The 14213-nt window shown below is 28.0% G+C and overlaps 1 protein-coding gene across 3 annotated transcripts in view; it reads left to right on the top strand.

The window, feature by feature from the left end:
- Positions 1 to 13995, top strand: part of LOC149553059 (wax ester synthase/diacylglycerol acyltransferase 11-like) — a 107941-nt gene extending 93946 nt beyond the window's left edge. The window contains exons 2-7 of one of the 3 annotated variants that reach the window (XM_089788558.1): positions 8835 to 9431; positions 9598 to 9670; positions 12924 to 13048; positions 13154 to 13363; positions 13471 to 13608; positions 13726 to 13995. In XM_089788558.1, the coding sequence (XP_089644684.1) occupies positions 8835 to 9431; positions 9598 to 9670; positions 12924 to 13048; positions 13154 to 13363; positions 13471 to 13608; positions 13726 to 13872 (1290 nt within the window). In that variant the 3' untranslated portion in view covers positions 13873 to 13995. Of the gene's footprint in view, positions 1 to 8834; positions 9432 to 9597; positions 9671 to 12923; positions 13049 to 13153; positions 13364 to 13470; positions 13609 to 13708 lie in introns of all 3 variants that reach the window. The other 2 variants (XM_089788560.1, XM_089788559.1) reach the window with 2 other exon arrangements.
- The last annotated feature ends 218 nt before the right edge of the window (positions 13996 to 14213 follow it).

Genomic DNA, 14213 nt, shown 5'->3' with positions numbered 1-14213 from the left:
TACTAATACTAAGGGTTTTTGGTTACTTGGCAAGCTGGATCTATAAGACCCTAGAGGAATTCAATCGATTCCCTGACAATGTCATTGGGGATTGAAAAAATCTTACTGGATTTTTATCCTTGCTAGGGTTTCTTGGAATAGGAAGAGCCAAGGGAGATCCCTTATTCTATTTTTCTAATGGAACAATATTTTCCCCCAAAGTGTTTCTATAAGAGCTAATGGGAAGAACCCATATTTGATCATTCCTAGACTTGGGATTAAGGTTTACAAAATCACCAATTTGAGCATGATCCCCCTCAATTCTTCTACTTTTATTACCAAGATCTATTGGAGCACAGTTTGAAGTGACATAGTGAGAATTTAGGGATTCTTTCCTCTTTGTTAAAGAGCAATGATCACCCAACAATGCAACAAATAAATTTCAAGTTGGAATTGGCTCTCATACTTTGGTATAAAAATATTAGATTGGGAAAATGAAAAATATTTGTTTGGAGAAACCAAAGGGGAAGTGACCACTCCAATAGCTAGTCACCAAAGACGCTAGTGAAGAGCAAAGCAAGCTCGCATGTGAGCCATTTCCTAGAATAAAATTATTTAAAATAAAGAAAAGATAAATAATAAAATCAATTTAAAAATATATATATTTTTAAAAGTATGTTAAGTGAAATATTAACAACTATGTAACAAAAAAAGTAGTTGATTACATTTGTCAAATGGAAAATGATCAATTTATTTTAAAGAAATTGAAGTATAAAAATAAAATTTAAGATTCAAATCAAAAAAAGTGTTGACTTGTTCAATAGTTTTTCTTAAATCACATTATCAAATAGATCTTACTTTAGATTTTGTTTAATGCACTAATATGAAGATTTTATTGGAAAAGTTAGTATAATAAGTGTATCTACTAAAGAAGTTAAGGGAGAGGTTGATCATTTTAGTTAACATTATTCAAACTCTTATATGGAAACTTCAAATCACCAATAGCTTACTTGGTAACTCTCATCTTTATTATGTCCTCTCTCCTAAAAATTTCAAATGAATCAACTAGACCTAAATCAAACTAAAGATATAATGTATACGATTGATGAAAATAAATCAAAGCTTAGAATGCATGTTTAAAGTTTATTAGTACCTATAATCATAAGTATAGATCTAATTGAGATGGAAATATTTTAAGAAGGTTGCAACTCTAGTGACATGTGGGTGGGACATGGAAGTCCATGAGAGTATAGCATAAGGAGAAGCATTTTCTCATGCTAGTGAATTAATGTATGAGCTTGACATCGTCCATCCAACCAATATCATACTATTCTAATAATGGTTATCTTTATTTTCACCTAACATAATATTCTTGCTAATAATACTTTCAATTCCAATTCCATTGTTAACTAAAAATTTACAAATAAATTCAATCAAGCATTCTAAACTTTCCTTGAGAATATTCTTAGTGATTTAATGAGGGCCCAATGTTTTTAGTAAATTGATATAGCATAGAGAGAACTAGAATAAAACCATACACCCTATCCTTCAAAAAGATCATTAATACACTCGATATAGCTTCTTTTGCTCCATATCAAAGAAGCCTATATTAACATTTCTAATGTTTATAAATGTTCTTATTGAAAATTAAACCCATCTAATGATTTAGTAACATACTTTAGACAACTATTTATACTCTAGGAATTAGAATAACAACAATTAACAATATGATTTTTTAAAGAATTGTTTTACAAATTTTAAAATTTTATTTTGTAAATGGGCAAGACATGATGGTTAGTTTTAAATAAAATTTGATTTTTTTCACAATAATCATAAATTTATAAAATTTAAATTTAATTTTTTGTGTATTTCAGAAAAAAAAAACCATGTATTTGTAAATTCATTGATTAAAAATAATTTTATTATAAGAATTCTTTTAGGAAACTTCCTTCATATTATTTTTTGGGCAAGATATTTTAGACACACATTATATATTAATTTTCAATAATAGCATTATGCTCTACTTTCAATAAATATGAATTTATATTTTTCTCATAAAATTGAAGGCATAATTTAGAATGAATAGAGAAGAAGATCCAAGGAAATGTATGTAGTCACATGTTATATTTTTTTCACATAACTATTGTATTTTTTTGAGGTCTTTCATTTTTTTTATTTCTAAAGAATAATATATATACTACTATAGGGGTAAAAATCAAAGTAGATTCTTGTTTTGTTTGTAAAGTTGAATAGTTTTGGATTAAGGTAAAAATAGGTTTTGAGGGGACCCAAAACTCCATACAAAATACAAAACATGAACAATTAAAAATTCACCTAGATTTACAAGGACTGAAAACCTACAATATTGTCATAAAAAAATCCAGGTTTTACAAGTACCTAAAACCTTCAAGTAGCATTCTACCAAAAAACTAGCTGGAAACTAAAAACACAGTAAAAGACAACTAGCACAAAGGTATAGAACCAGAACCAGAAACTCAGACCAAACAGTATGACCAGCAAAAGAAAATTAGGAAAACCCTATCACTAGAGGTCCTTTGCAACCTTAGTCAAATCTTTGGCGGTATCAACAATCCCTTGAAGGAGATCCTCAGCAATAGAAATAGGGGCAACTTAAATGGCCCTTTTAGTACTCTTCCTTGTCCTTCTGCTAGGTCCATCAATCATTTTGGTATGCATAGGAGAGATAATTTCCTCATTGCTCCTCTTGCCCAAACTATCCGCCATTGCACATAAACTATTAGTTATCATGTTCATCTTGTATCCACTATCCTTGACCAATTACATAAGGCCAACTTCATAGGCCATCAGTTTCTTAGGAATATTCCCAATTTTCTCATCAAGCTCAATTCTTTTATTTATTTCAATATCTGGATTCTTCTGCAACTCTTTAATATTTTTCTTTAATGAAATGATTTCATTATAGAGCCATGTATCAGCCTGCAGAGTCACATCCACCTTCATTTTAGCTTTTTCAAGAAACAAAAGCCTTCTACTGAAATTATGTGCCACAATCTCCTCATTTACACTCTTTAGCTCATGGTGACCATAATCAAAGTGGGTGTCTTCTAGTGTAGCCTCTTCCGACTTAGAATATGTGTCCCTAGCAAACTTTTCCTCCTCATCCATCATCTGGGTTGAGTCAATAGTATTTGGCTCGTGGGTAGTAAGCATCGTATTATCACCCTTCTTAGTTTCCATCCACCCCCCCTTCTTTCTCTACAACTTCATTTGTGTGTGTAATATTTTTCACCTCAATATCTTTGTCCTTTGAAACCAAAGAACTATCTAGATTCTTAATTTCAAGGTTCAAAGAACCCACATTACTCCTTGTCTTGCTAGACTTAGCCACATAATCATCCTGACTGTGTGAGTACCCACTACCCATCATTGTTCAAGCTAAAATTTCCACTCATTATTTCTCCTTCCTCTTCATTCTCATTCTTTGGTTTTTTTGTTCCCTTTTCATCTATCGAGCTATCTTCTCTAACCTCAAGTTTGTTCTTACTTTTTGGGTGTAAAGTTGAATAGTTACTAATGAATTTCATATAAAATAAGTGAGAAAATTTTGAGTAGAAAATTACAAGTTTACAAATATCATAACATAATCTAAAACATTGCATAACATGGGTAATGTTTCCTTAAAATTCGCTAATAAGACCCTAAAAGTATTACCCAATCACTTTCAATGAAAATAATTTTGATCATATTTTAAATTAAATATTTTACATTAAATAACAAAAGTTAATAACAATATTAATAGTAACTATTGTGCATTAGTTTGATTAAATAAGAATAAAGTATAAATTATTTATCATTGTTATTAGTCATATAGTGGCTGACTGAATGTAAAACTTAAATTTTATTGTATCTAGATGATGCTCACCCCTACTTGATCGAAGGTCACCTGAATATTACTCCAACCCATATACACTTAACCATAAAGTACCTTTTCTTTATAGGTTTCATTTTGTTTTTAAAAATTAATTTACTTGTAGCTTAGAGATTTATACTTTATTAAACTTTTAAAAGAAATCATTATTAATAGATGCATAAATAAGCTACCACACACCTATGGAGACCCCTATTAGAAAATAATATCATTAACTAAGTTTCCTAACAATTAACATAATGTATATAAATCTATAGATGAATTAAATTTCTAAAATTGAACATTATTTTCTCTCTAATCATTCCACCTAATACATGTGAATATATAGGCAAATTTAATTCTTAATTGAACATCTGCCTCTTCAAAGTACCCATTACGCACAAATTTTAACTATTACTTTAAATACTATAACCAAAATTTAAACATTCTATATATTTAGATAAATAATTATGTTCTACAATCACCATGCTTCAAATTACAAATTATATGACTCTTTATCAAATTATCCTTTCATTCATATTTTTTGAGCCATATGAGGAATGATTAGGTAAGAGGCATGCAACGTGCTATTAAGAATTATTTGGTTTTTTTTTCTTCAAAATGAAGCAAGTGTCATGTAGTGGCTTGCACTTGCCTTTGTAGTTATTAGTTAATTGTGTTTGTATTAATATATTGAATTATAAATTATTTGAAAATATATTTTAATAAATTTAATTATATCTAATTCTGGTACTTTTTTATTACATTTATAATGAGAAAATTGTTGTATAAAGACAATTTTACTTTGGGCATTTTGAGATGGAAACAATATTGGCCTCAAAAAGTAGATTTAAATATCAATGTTAATAATAAAATTAATTAAAATTTATCATATATTTACAATTTATTATTTCAAAAGTGATAATCAATTAATTATAATTATAATTAAACTATTTATATTAAATTTAAATTGTAATTGATAGTTATGTTATTAATCATTGATAGAATTATGTATTTAATCACTCATTTACATCATAATAATATAATTTTTTATTTAACATGATAAAAATATATAGAATTTTCATATGATGTTTAAAATTTAAATTCAAGATTTGTATTATAATGTTAAAGCCATTAAACTTTATAAATTAAAAATTCAATATGTGATTTGATTTAATATTCCACCATGAAAATAGCCCCAAAAATGGAATATGGAGGAGCCTCCGAAAAAGGTGGTCCAAAGGGGTCCTATAAGAAAATTTGGTTTCAACCAATCAAATTTCAAATAAATAGTTTATTTATTATAAAAAAATTAAAAATAGAAATACGAACTGTAGAAAACTTAAGACTATTTTGAAAACAAAATGTAAACAAGAGCTGCATGTTGTAGCTGGAGTCTCGCCTAATTTGTTGCAATTTGTATTCATAATAAGGAAAAATAACAACTTTGGAAAATATTTATTTTAAGTGGAGAGTGGTTCTCTTTTAGGGAACTCATAATGGGTTCATAAAACTTTTAGTTTGTGCCCTAAAACAAAAGTCTAAATGCATTTAGAATCATCAACTAAGTTGTAAAGGTGATTTATTTTTATAGATAGATATAGGCAATCATATATTTCCATGGCTTTTGAACTTATGATAGAATAAGATAACCCCCATTTTGTGAAAAAATATTCTACTTGGTATTTATGGCTAGTTTTCTAATGTAACAAAACATCTCTTTTTGGAAGCATATAAGAACTAAAAGAAAAGCTGAAAAGAAGCGTCAGTTGGAACATCCATTTGATTTTTTTTAAATGCAAAGTTTTCTTCTTTTCACTGTGGTAATAGAACATCTTGCAAGTGCATTTCTTATGCAATAATTTGATTTCATTCATGTTATGCCTGCAACAAGCATTCAACAAACATTCAAATTCTAACATTAATGATAAAAAACTTGTGTAGTGAAGCGTACTACCTGGGGATGGAATAATGCCATTCAATCGAGTGAAGCGTATTATAACTCCTCTCAACCTTCTCCACACTCCTTTCTATCTTAATTTCTTCTTCTAATAAAAAAGAATGGCAATTCCTACTACAGTAACATCTCTAAAATCAAAGTTAATGTCCCATCTGTAGAAGCCCACTTTGAAGATTCTAAATATTCATTCCAAATGCATCAATTAGAACAAGAAATTATATGGATTATTTAAACCTTGGTATTAGTAAGTGGTCTTGGTAAATTTCCTATGTGCATGAAAGATGAGAAAAATAATAGCCACATCATAGAGTAACTATCTCATAAGTTTCTAAATTCTTTATTATGCTTTTAGACTCTAGAAAATAAAAATAAAAATCCAAATTGTTTCAAAAGGATCCTTTTTTTTCTTCTTTTCTCATAGAAAAATTTCAAATTAGAAAAAGAGAAAATATTTGAAAGAACAAAATTTTAAAAAGAGAAAATATAGATTACATTTGATAGTGCAGTGGATGATATTTAGCCAACTATATTGGGAGAACAAGACCATCCAATTGGTTAAGTGGAAGATCAATATAGGACAAATAAAAAGGTCTTCTCAAAAGAAATGTATACCCAAATCATGGGATGTGCTCTCTTAACATGCTACTATAGAAATTTGAGAGATGCAAGATAGTTAATGAGGAAATGTTGGTAATATCCCACCATTGTGATAAAAGTACCAACCATGATATGTATATTGGCACACTTGTTTCTTTTTATTGAGTTGTTTCAGTATAATTAAAAGCAAGCATGCATGTAAATTTTTAGACAAACGAATTAATATATTGATGCCACCTATTAAATGATTCTCATTACGTGTTGTGTTCAGCAAATGTCCAAATGTTCTCAAATATTTTTTCTTGTTTTTTTGTAGCAAAAAAATAAAACTACCACTAGATAAATAGGAATTGACCAATAAAAGAATAGAAATTAAATTACAAAATTCACTTTAATAAAACATTCTCTACAAAACATAGGATAAATTAATTATACCCAGTTTCTAAGAAATGAACTAATAGATAAATCGATATGAAAACTATAGTCTTCGCCTATATAGGTGGGACTAATAAAGCGATATGGTTGGTGAAAAGCAATTATCTAACTATTGCAAGTGAATGCAATAGTATTGCCTTATGACAAGTACAATAAAGTTTGCCTAGACTGAAACCCAAGACCTCCTCATTAAGAGGCTCACAATTTACCATTGTGTTGTAGGCTCTTGCCTAATATATGAGAGTAATTGTTTATTACCATATTTTCTAATTTATTAAGTAGAATAATAGCATTAATATTGATTTAACTAGTGGCTTGACAATTTTTCTTTAAAAAGAAAAAGAAATATTTATTTTTTATAAATTTACAATTACATAAGATTATTACAATCATAAATTTAGTTTCTTAAAAAATTTCTTTTTAATGTTTTATTGAATATAATTGAGAGTTTTAAAACAAAATTTATGATTTCAACATGTTTTTAAAATTTTATTTTTTATTAATTATTAAAAATAATTTTAGAGCTGATCAAATTATGTGTGTATTGAAATATTACATTTGTTTGTAAACATACATACATAAATTCATAGATCCATACACACATACACACATACACACATACATAAATAGAAAATTATTTTTAGAGATTAATGATAGTAGATTTTTACAACCCATGAATTTGTTGCTAGTATTTTGGATTTAATTGTGCATGAACCTTTTCATGAATGTTTCAGGACACACTCCATAATCATTGTTCTTTCTTTCATTATGATGGTTGATTAGAGAGTATGATCCAAAAAATTGATGTACAAATCTCATACACAATCAAATCTAGAAGCAGTAGTAACATAATTTAGAAATAATCAAATCTCATGTGTATATATAATGGGTAAAAGCACAAACCTGTGTCACCTTAATAAAGAAATGTGATATCAGAATGTGACAGTTCAACATTAATGACAAAAAAAAAGGTATTTGTGTTTAAAATATGAAGATGATGTAAACTAATGAAATGTGTAGAATTGTATGAATTTTATGCCTATAATTTTTATAATTTTTTTGACTAAGAATTTATTCATTTTATTTTATTTTGAAGTCCCTTTTTTAACTATAAAAAATATAGGATGTAGTTCCCATCAAACAAGTATGTGCAAATCACCTTTTTTTGTTCTAATTTGAAAATATTTTATAGATGACATGTATAGCTAGTGCACAAAAAAAGAAATAATTATTTTTGATGTATATTTTCTTTGTTATAAGTACTCAAGTTTGACCTTGTCAGAATCCAACATTTTTTCCTTCCGTCAAAATTTCCCTATCAAATCTATACCTTCTTGAAAATAAATTACATATTCGTGAAGAGGACTCTCCTCTAGTGATAAATATATATTTTTTATTTTTTTGATATGATTTACTATTTTTTATCATTTTTTGAGAGAGCATCTTCTAAAATGTTGAAATATTGACTTATAATATTTTGAGATTATAACATATTATAACTAATCAAAACACTCAAAAATTTATATAATGGTGATATTGAATCTGAAATCTATAAAAGGGTACTTTTAGTTTTTTTTTTAAATTGAGTTTTGATAGAGAAATGAGATTTGACCAAAACAGGTTTTTGTATCACAAACAGTGACACAGATCTATGCTTTTACCCATATATGTATTCTATGCATGTATCCATAGATAGATATGTACATGCATACATGCATGCGTACATACATACATGCATGCGTACATACATACAATGTTTGTTTGATCTATTATTTGCCCAACTAATTTTTTTAGAGTTTAGGATCCTTTGAAAAATGTGTTTTCTTTGTTTTTCATTGTTGGTCAATTTAGATTAGTTGTCTTATCTTTTGATAATTTTGTAAAATATTAGGATCTTTATCTCTTTCTTATTTAATAGAAAATGTGCTTATCTTATTCTAAATACATTGATAAATGATATTTTTTTGTTTGTAGGAAGAGAATGAAAAGGGAAGAGTGACATGGAAGAAAAAAAAAGTGAATGTGGATGATCATATATTTTTTCCAGAGTTTCCCCTTGGACTGGAGTGTTATGATTCATTAGTGAATGATTATATTTGCAACTTACATCTAAGACCCTTCAATTACTCCATTCCTCTTTGGGAATTCCATATGCTTAATTTCAAAACAAGCCAATCAGAAGCTACTTGCATAATTAGAGTTCACCATGCAATTGGAGATGGAATTTCTTTGATGTCTACATTATTTTCCTTTGTGACCAGAGCTGACAACCCTTCTTTACCCCCCACATTTCCTCAACCTAGAAATCTTAATGCCTTTAAGGAAAAGCAATTTCAAGGAAACCATAACTGGTTCATATTCAAATATTTTCAAAGGCTATGGTTTATGGTGTTGGTATTGTGGTACACAATATTTGATGTTTTATATTGCTTGTTGAGATTGATGGGATGTATCGAAGATAGTAAGCTACCAATGAGAGGACCTCCTGGAGTGGAATTCTTACCCATTTCAATTTCTCACATTGATTTCTCCTTGCAGGATTTGAAGAAAATAAGGGATAGAATTGGAGGGGTATGTTTTCGATATTTTCTTTGAAAAAATTCTTAAAGAAAGTATCTTGAGTTTCCATCTAAAATTATTTTCTACACAATTTTGAAAAGAAAATTGATTTCTTTATATTTTGAGTTATCAGATCTTTAAACATAGTTCTTACTTTTTGTTTTAAATTTGTATATAGACAGTGAATGATGTGATGTGTGGAATCATCTTTTGCGGAGTTCAACGCTATGTGAAAATTTCCCTTTCCACTAGTATGATGATTCTTGATACCCATCTTCACCAAGTTAAAATTTGATTGCAAACTAATTTTGGTTTTGGTATTGATAATATAAAAGTAATGTTAACTATGCTTTTTATATGCATATTTTAATTATATTGATCAAGTTCTTTTTGGTAATATTGAAGACAATGTTTCACACTGTCTTATAATTCATATTTCTCTACTATGTCACATGGCTTTCAAATCCAAAAAAGAGAGATCTTATGAATTATATATAATCTAACACCTTATTATACACTTTATTCTCTTAGAAGCCAAAATATTTAGTTGTACAAAAAGCTTCTTCTAGATTACCTTTGAACTTCCTACTCATCATGATTTTGTTTCTCATTGCATTGATAAATGAAGAAGAACCTATCTTAGATATCTCAAACCTATCTCTATAAACCTTCTTGATTCTTGATAAAAGATTTGAATTATGTTAGATTTCCCATACCTCTTTAAAGTGTTTTGACATATCGCATAAGTTTATACCTATTTAATCTCTTGAAATACAACCAACACTCAATATTCTAGGGTTTCCACTAGTGGAACCACCAAATTTCACCTTGTAATATCCAAATTGAATTTTCTCCTACTTTCCATATTCGCTTATCTTTTGAAATTCATCTCCCTATTTTTTTTGTCAAATAATGGGTTCTACAACTCATGTTTTTGTTTCTTAATCCAAGCATATCCATTGCAAAGGAAGAGCTCCTATTATTATGCTCCCTTTTTTTGTTTTTTACTGACTATACTACCAAAGTCTCTAACTTATTTCTAAGGAAGGAAATTACAATCATTTCCCTTCTCATAAATATTCCTCTACCCTTCCCCTTCAAAATATCATGTATTGAGATGGAGGGGTTGATTATCCATAGACTTAAAAAAACTAGTGTCATGTTCACTAATGACAAATATCAAACAAGGATAAGAATTTCATTTGGAAATGCAATCAACTACCCAAGTTTCACATAAAACATTTCCAGTCAACTTGTGAAAATGAGGATACTAATGAAATGTAGTTCAAATAATTTTTCAAACTTTTGAGAAGAGCACATCTATTTCTTTTGGAAGATTTCATTTTTTTAAAATTATGTATGATTAATATTTTCTTTTAGAGGGAAACCCTTTAAAAAATAGACACTTTAAAAAAGAAGTTTTTATGTCAACATAAATTGGTTAGAATTGATGTCTTCTCTGAGCCCAGCTCTCCCTCTATCAATTTGTATACCTTCTTCAAGTTTTATTGCCTTAACTTAGAGTCATTTTGTAAGAATAATTCCCTAACCTTCCTTCAGAATCATTGTTCATGTTTTGACATAGCATTATTCAATTGAACCATATCCTCCCTAAGAATACTAATTGAGTCTAAAACCTTCTATGACCAACTTTGTGCTCCATATTCTAAAGTCATCTCCAAATAATCTCTCACATTAATACTTCATCTTTTATCATGAAATTCCTTAACAATAACCATTTTGACTTTAAGCTATCTAAACGTGAATACCTAGATCACAAATCTTCTCAAAATATAAATGATCTTCCATCATGGATGTCCCATGTGAGATATTCATAACCAAACTTCTAGATAGATTGATTACATTCTATATTCCTTATCATTATGGTGGATTTGAGATGAATATAAGGTTTGAATTAAGTCATTTTCTTCAAGATATTTTTTGGATTATTTGTGTTGTTGGTCATTCAATATAATCCAACTAGTTTAACACTCAATGCCTTATTTTGCAGAGTTTTTCTTCCTAATCCCAACTCCTCCCTCTCCTTTTGATTTGATTATTTTATCTCATGAGATCATCTTTATGCCTTCATTATTCAAATCATCTTGCAAAAAAATCCCAAATTTTTATTTTAACTATTGATTGACCCTTCCTAAAAAATAAAGATAAAACAATGAACAAATGTGTATGGCTAAAATTACTATCGTTTACATCATGATTCTTCTTTCCAAGAAAAAAAAAAATCATCTCTATGAAGCCATACATATATAAATCCTAAAGGCTTCATTTTATTCCTTTGATCAAACAACATCCCAAAGTATGTGTGAGATAACCCCTTCTTCAATTCTTAAGTCCTAATGAGTTATTTCTCATTCCTAAAGATACATTATGATTCTTCTTTCCAAGACAAAAAAAATCCTCTCTATGAAGCCATACAAATATAAATCCTAAAGGCTTCATTTTATTTATTTGATCAAACAACATCCCAGAGTATGTGTGAGATAACCCCTTCTTCAATTCTAAAGTCCTAATGAGCTATTGTTCATCCCTTTCCAAGATGAGGAAGTATAAAATTTATAATTTCTTTACTCTTGATTCTATTTTGATGCTAATAATAGTAAACCTTGAAACAACCCTTCAAGGAAAACATAGTCAAACTTAGTCCACAACTAACTTTAAGATATAAAATAAATAAAATCAAGAACTAACTTAATATTTTAAGATGAGAAAAATGATAGAAATACAATCAGATAAAAATGAAAGGTATTCTCTTTTCTTATTATATACACTTTATCATGAAAATTAACTCTTGAAAACAATTATCATCTTAAACTTAGACTTATCTTTTCACCAAAATTGAAATAAATATTTTCTTTTATAAAAAAAAAAAAAGGATTCTACAAATAAATTTTATGTTTTTCCTATGTGAAAGGTTTTTTTTTACATAATAAAATAAGTATTATTTTATTTTTTATTAATGCAAAAATAGGGTTTGAAGGGGGCCCAAAACCATGTGCAAAGATTAGAAACTAAGATATCTAGCATTCATAATACCCATTAAAACAACAAGAGAAAATAGCAACCACCTAGCAAACCCAAAAAATTTAGCAAAAATCAAACAAGTCAAAGCACAAAACCCAGAAGAAAAGGACACATAAGAAAAAAGAAACAACCTTAGACAATGTTGTTGAGTGTAGCAACCACCTCCTCCTTCGTCTAGCTCATCCTCTAAGCCTCCATAATTTTTGTTTTTTTGTTTGATAAGTGACAAGCTAATTTAACAAAAAGTAATAAATTTGGTTTTGAATATTGAAGTATGAAAACTTGATCTTTAATATGCCATGTTCTTTGTTTCGATCTTTACTTTTTATATTAAAAATCTTACAAATATTGCTATTTTAATAAACTACAATTATTGAACTGATCATAGTCTATATTATTTTTAATTGATATATTTCATAGTACTATATACATATATTAATCGTCAACATGGTATGCATGCAGGTGGAGAACACAGTTTAGAAAATGCATATGAAAAGAGATCAACTACAAATGATATTAAAATAATTAAAGATGAAAGAGCTACTGCACTTACGATGATCAATACAAGAATACTAACGGGTTTAGAGGTTTTACATATTAGACTTAATTTTATTCTTTTATGTTTAAATATTAATTTTTAGAAAAATATGCCTCAATTCATACAAGATCTAACTACAATATTTATTTTATAGAATTTAGAGGAGATGATGAAACCAAACACTCAAATTCGTTGGGGAAATCACTATGCAATGTTACAAGTACCAATACCTCTAAAAAATATGAAGAGTCCATTAGAGTTTGTTAAAGTGGCAAAAGGTTCAATTGATAGACAAAAAATGTCTTTGGGAGTATTTGCTATTAACAAAATTTTGGGATTTCTAGGGAGATTCAAAGGAGCCAAGGTAAGCATAAAATCAACATCAATATGTAAACATTTCAATGTACATATATATGAATTATTAAAAACTACTATGGAGAAAACTAATCATTCTTATTTCCTATTTGATAGGAACTTGCCAAATTTGCTTACAAGACTATTGCAAGCTCAACAATGATAATATCAAATATGATTGGTCCTAAGGAAAAGATAGCAATTGATGCAAATGTAGTAAAAAATATTTCCTTCTTTGTTTCAGGAGGACCAATAGTGAGTACAAAACTACATTTCTTTTTTTTTAGAGATCAAATAAGTAAATAATTTTATTTTTATTATGTTGTAAAGATTAACATGTTTTTCCTAATTGTAGAGAAATTGTGAATGCAGACACTTGCTGTGTTCATTATAAGCTACATAGACACTATCACAGTACAAGTGACAACACAAAAGGATTATATCAACAAAGAAATGTTATTGAATCTTTTTAGAGAAGCTTTTGAAGAAATAAAGGAGGCATCTGTCCATGTTGTATGAAATTATTATATGATAATTCTCAAATTATCATTATTGATGTAATTTAATTTCCTAATAAGACATTTTCTAATTACTATAATAATATTGTATCTTATTTAAGTAACAAGAATTATATTTTTGGACATATGCATGCAGTATTAACAAATGATATGATGTAAGGTTAACTACATGAATAAAGTGTTGATGATTAATGTAAAATCAATTAAGAATTAATTATAGATTGATTGATCATTTAATGTCTTAATGGCTATTTTGATATCTACACCATGACATCTCTATAGAATGTTATTAAAATCACATATTTTACTCTACAATTATAAAGTATTCATTATAAATTAATG

The sequence above is a fragment of the Cupressus sempervirens genome, chromosome 6, assembly GCF_028749045.1.
Source record: "Cupressus sempervirens isolate cs-2001-9-10 chromosome 6, ASM2874904v1, whole genome shotgun sequence".
Taxonomy (NCBI): Eukaryota; Viridiplantae; Streptophyta; class Pinopsida; order Cupressales; family Cupressaceae; genus Cupressus; species Cupressus sempervirens.
This window is presented reverse-complemented; position numbering and strand designations above follow the sequence as displayed.